Source organism: Taudactylus pleione, unplaced genomic scaffold (genome assembly GCF_031769625.1).
Source record: "Taudactylus pleione unplaced genomic scaffold, aTauple2 ptg001460l, whole genome shotgun sequence".
NCBI classification, from domain to species: domain Eukaryota; kingdom Metazoa; phylum Chordata; class Amphibia; order Anura; family Myobatrachidae; genus Taudactylus; species Taudactylus pleione.
In genome coordinates, this window is record NW_028285858.1 from 58053 (window position 1) to 62952 (window position 4900).

The 4900-nt window shown below is 43.1% G+C and overlaps 1 protein-coding gene across 1 annotated transcript; it reads right to left on the reverse strand.

Moving 5' to 3' along the window:
- Window positions 1-551: 551 nt before the first annotated feature.
- LOC148442560 (myb-related transcription factor, partner of profilin-like) lies at window positions 552-1308 on the reverse strand. The gene is made up of 3 exons (XM_088463801.1): window positions 1255-1308; window positions 723-1191; window positions 552-586 (listed from the first exon to the last, which is right to left on the reverse strand). Exons 1-3 carry the CDS (start codon window positions 1306-1308, stop codon window positions 552-554), a joined length of 558 nt encoding a protein of 185 aa, XP_088319927.1.
- Window positions 1309-4900: the final 3592 nt, after the last annotated feature.

Genomic DNA, 4900 nt, shown 5'->3' on the forward strand with positions numbered 1-4900 from the left:
TTTTTGGAAAACAACACTGGCTGGCAAGCCTGGGGCTGGTTTGGCTATTGGGGGGGGACCTTATGTGATTTTTTTAAAAAATTTTAAACTTTTTTTTTTTAACAGGTTAAAAAAAATTGAATTTTTAGGAAAATATTCTAGGGACCCCCCTAATGATGTCTAGACATGGGGGATCACTATGGGTACCCCCATTTTTAACTACTGAAGGAAGTCAGGGTTTCTAATAGCCGCGCCAGGAAAAAACACCTGCAAAACCTATTTACAGACCCGTCTTTCTTTTGCAGGCAAAAACGTGTGTATCCATAGTAATCCCTGAGGTCTGGACTTCTTTAGGGGGCTCCTACAATTATTTCTGGAAACTGGCATTTTTTTAACGCAGATCCAAGTATCGCCGGGTCCCGTTTTCAACGATTTCAAATTGAATACGGGGATAAGCGTGAGCGCGCACGAAAGAGTTTTGCAGGCAAAACCTCCGACGTGCGGCGAAAAACTCGCTGGCAAGGTTAACGTTTCATATTGAATACCCCTCATAGGCGCTACTTTGATGCATATTACATTGCGTTAACTTTCCGCCTAGGCGTAAAATCTTTAAAATTTAATATGGGGGAAAATGAAACCAGGGGAAAATGACATAATCGCCGGGAAAATAACGCCAATCCGTACTTAACGCCACACATTTAATTCGGACCGACCAGCTAAAAAATTGTAAAAAAAAAACACACCAGGACGCCTTGGAGCAGGAGGTCGATCCATGTCCTCTATATGATCGCCAGGCAGGACTTCAGGAGGCAAAACCTGCCTCAACTCCTCCTCAAAGCTGGAAAACAATATCCGCACACGACGTCCTCCTCCAGTTTTGCGTGCTTCTCGCATCTCATCCGCCATTTTGGCCTTTAAACCCCGCTTAACATCATTGTATCTTTTTTTTATATTTTTTACATCACGGGGGCAGGAACCTACAGCAGTAACAGCCTCCAAAACCGTTTGCCACATAGCTTTTTTCCTCGACAATGGGGTCTTGTGTGCATCCTCGCCAAGGAGGTGACTATAGAACGGGACAATTGCATGCACTAGGTTACAATTCTCGGCATGTGTAAACCGAACATTGCGTCCTGTTCGTGTTTTCCCAGGGCGTGGAGCTACTTCCACCTCCACATCCTCCTCCTCACCCTCTTCCTCCTCACTACCCTCCTCCTGTGTGGAATCACTGCTCGCCTCCTCCTCGTCAGTAATTGCCTGTCTGACTAGGCAAACAACATCCTCCTCCTCCTCCTGACTCTCCTCACCCCTTCTGTGTCTGTAAGACATTTTAGTGTAATCAGTATTATGCAGCACCTCTAACATTCACAAACTCCTTCCCAAACCTATCAAAGGTCAAAATGGAGGAACAGGGGTTTATATAGTGTAGGTCTGTATTGATCAGCAGTTAGAGTTGTGCCAATGGTTGTCTTTGTTTTAAACTGATTTAGTAAGCTTTTGAAACTCGCGATTTGGTTGGTCAGAAAATCGCATTTTTTTTGGAGAGAAATCTCGCGGGAACTCGCAGGTCACAATCACCAGTGCATGTAAACTGACACCCTATTGAATTTGCGAGTTTCAGTACAAACTCGCACTTTTTAAAAGTGCGAGAAAGTGCGAGTTTGTACTGTTACTAAAACAGACTACCTATTACATTTGGCCCAATATCTTTGTTGTTATTGGCGGTATACATTCCTCCACCGTATTCACATGATGTTCTTAAAAAGGTGGCTGAATTTTTGGTCTTATTCCCGGGAACGCCCACCATATGTGTGGGGGATTTTAGCAATATCCTGGATCCAATACTAGATAGGCATAGAATGTCTGTTACTGATACACGAGTAAGGGGGTTTGGATTTTCAGGTATGGTGGAGGGAATGGGATTGGTCAATGCCTGGAGGACCAGCTATCCTTCTATGAAGCAGTTTTCTTGTTTTTCATATACTCATCTCTCGTTTTCTGGGATTGACCTGGCATTAGTTACGCTAGAATTGCAGACGAGAGTTCACAAGGTCCAATTCGAGACATGGGGTATATCCGATCATTCCTCATTAACAATCATTCTTGACCTGGAGGGTCTGCAGGGTCACTCCTTCTGGAAGTTTAACCAGTACTGGTTGTCGCGCATGGGCTATGGGGCAGAATTAGAGGCTGCTTGGAAATAATTTTTTGAGTTCAATAGTGGCACTACATCTATTTCCAAAAAAATGTTTTTATTGTCATTCAAAGCACTGAACGTCAAAAATACATTCATGGTTGAACATGGCTATACAGAGTGGGTTGTATGTGATACATTACACATATTTGACGAAATAACATCTGGACCTCACAGGGCAGAATACCGATAACTTATTATTCAATACAATATGGTCATAGTGGATCATTTGAAATTTTGTGTGTTGTGGTTATCTTGGCTCAAAGAAAGTAATCAACGAATAACTAACACATAGTAACACAAACAATACCTTTGAACAAAAATGAAAAGAATTACAGAGGAAAAAATTATAAAATGTTTTTGTTCAGAGCTGTGTAGCACCCTGTTCAAATATTAATAAAAAGAAAAGGGATGGGCCCTCCATGTCCCCCCCCCCCCCGCCAGACACCCAAAAGGAATTGCTCATCTAAAAAAATATATTAAAAAAAGGCAAGGTCAAGCATCTAATCTAATTGGAGGCTCTCCAGACGCATTCTGCATCATATACCATGAAGGATTCTGCAATGTTCTATGAAGCTGGAGATGAAGAGTTCCTGAAAGAGTATCTATGTAGCTCTCCCACATACCAAAAATTCTTTCTATCTTAGTTTCTTTTTCCATTATTACTTCCACTAATTAATTCTGAAGAAATGATGCAATTTTGCCTTAAAAAGAGGCAGAGGAGGTGGTTGCGCATCTATCCATGTATGTAGGATTGTTTTACAGGCTGCTGCACTTATGGCTAATAACAGACGTTTTCCTCCTGCAGAGATACGAATATTATCAGGAAGAACGCCAAATATCGCCCATTCAGGCGTTAGTGGGACAAAATGTTCTAATTGCGTGGTAACATATGTCCGCACCTGTATCCAGAGCCCTCGTACCACCGGGCAGGACCACAGACAGTGGAAGATATCTGCCTCAGGAGTCCCACATCTATAACAGCTTGAACTTTGCGACATGCCTATTAGAAAGCTCCTGTGAGGTGAAATATAGGATCTATGCCAAATATTCAGAAACATAGTAGTACAGGTTGAGTCTCCCATATCCAAAATGCTTGGGACCAGGGGTATTTTGGATAACGGAATATTCTGTATTTTGGAATATTTGCATACCATAATGAGATACCTTGGGAATAGGACCCAAATATACACACAGAATGCATTTATGTATTATATACACCTTATACACACAGCCTGCAGGTAATTTTATACAATATTTTCAATAATTTTGTGGCTCAAACAAAGTTTGTGTACAGAAATTAAACTAATTTATGTTTCATATACAACTTATACACACAGCCTGAAGGTAATTGTATGCAATATTTTTAATAATTTGTGCCTTAGACAAAGTTTGTGTACATTGAACCAGCAAAAATCAAAGGTTTCATTATCTGAGTCATGCCAAAATAATTCCGTATTTCGGAATATTCCGTATTTCGGAATATTTGGATATGGGAGACTCAACCTCTATATGATGAGTAATGGGGGGTATCCACTTAGCGATTCAGCCAAGCGATTGCACGATAATGACATTGTTATCGTGCAATTGTTTGCCAATCGCGCATGCATCGTGCATGCATCTGGCATGCTTTGGTCTGAAGCGACCTGCGATGCGCGTGCCCGCTGGCCGCTTCTGACATCCGACATTGCCCGTACATGCAGGTCAACCTGACAATCTCGTCAGGTTCAACATGTGCGGGGATGAGGGATGTGCCGGGACTGAACGAGTGAACGTTCAGTCTAGGCACATCACTAGCTATACAAACGACAGCACGATTGCAATGTCGTAATCGTGCTGTCGTTTGTATATCGTCAAGTGGATACCCCCCTTAAGGCATTAGTGCACAGGCTTTGTCGTAGGATCGATTTAAGTTGTCTAACTGTAGAGCTGGAATCTGGGACACCCACTTAGCATAGCTTGCTGGAGATTTGTCAGGTATAAAAACTGCGCAGAAGATTATACATTTGTGATATAGTTTTTATTTCTAATGAGTATGAGCTTAGAAAGTCGTCTAAGGAGTTATTCCAATCCATGGCCGAAAAACACTGCACTGTTACTTCAATGTAATGTTTAGCCTGCCAAAATGCAAGTGGATGTCTCGTTAGTATAGGATACCTGTCCCTAGCCTCCTGGAACGTAAGGGGCCTCCCATCTTCTCTTTGTGTCAACTTGCCAATATTGCTCATTTCTATGGTTTGCCATAGTGTGAATGGGTATTTAGCACTACCCTGTTGGAACTCTGGGTTTGGAAGAAAAGGCAGATATAGCCAGGGGCGGATTGGGCCGCCGGGAAAGCGGGAGAGTTCCCGCTGGGCCGGTCCCATTCTCCCCTCATCAGGGCCGGCTCACCCTGCACTCATTCATAGATCGGCCGGGCCAGCTGCAGAGCTTCCTGGATTTGCGTTCTGCTGTGGAAAGCAAACCAGAAGCTTTAACAGTCATCTACTCAGACTAGCTTTGGGAGCAGAGCAGCGGGGTAGTGTCCTTATTACCTTCATCCATTATTAGCTGTACCAATTAGTGTGTGTAGAGCACGCTGCTACATGCCCTGGCTCTGCATATGAATGGTGGCCTCATGGGAATTGCAGTGTGCTTTCCAATCCATGGTGTGTTAGTCTGTGGCTTGGGAAACTCCATTTCCCAGCATGCTCCGGGACCCGAAAGCTTGCTAGAGCTGGAACATTT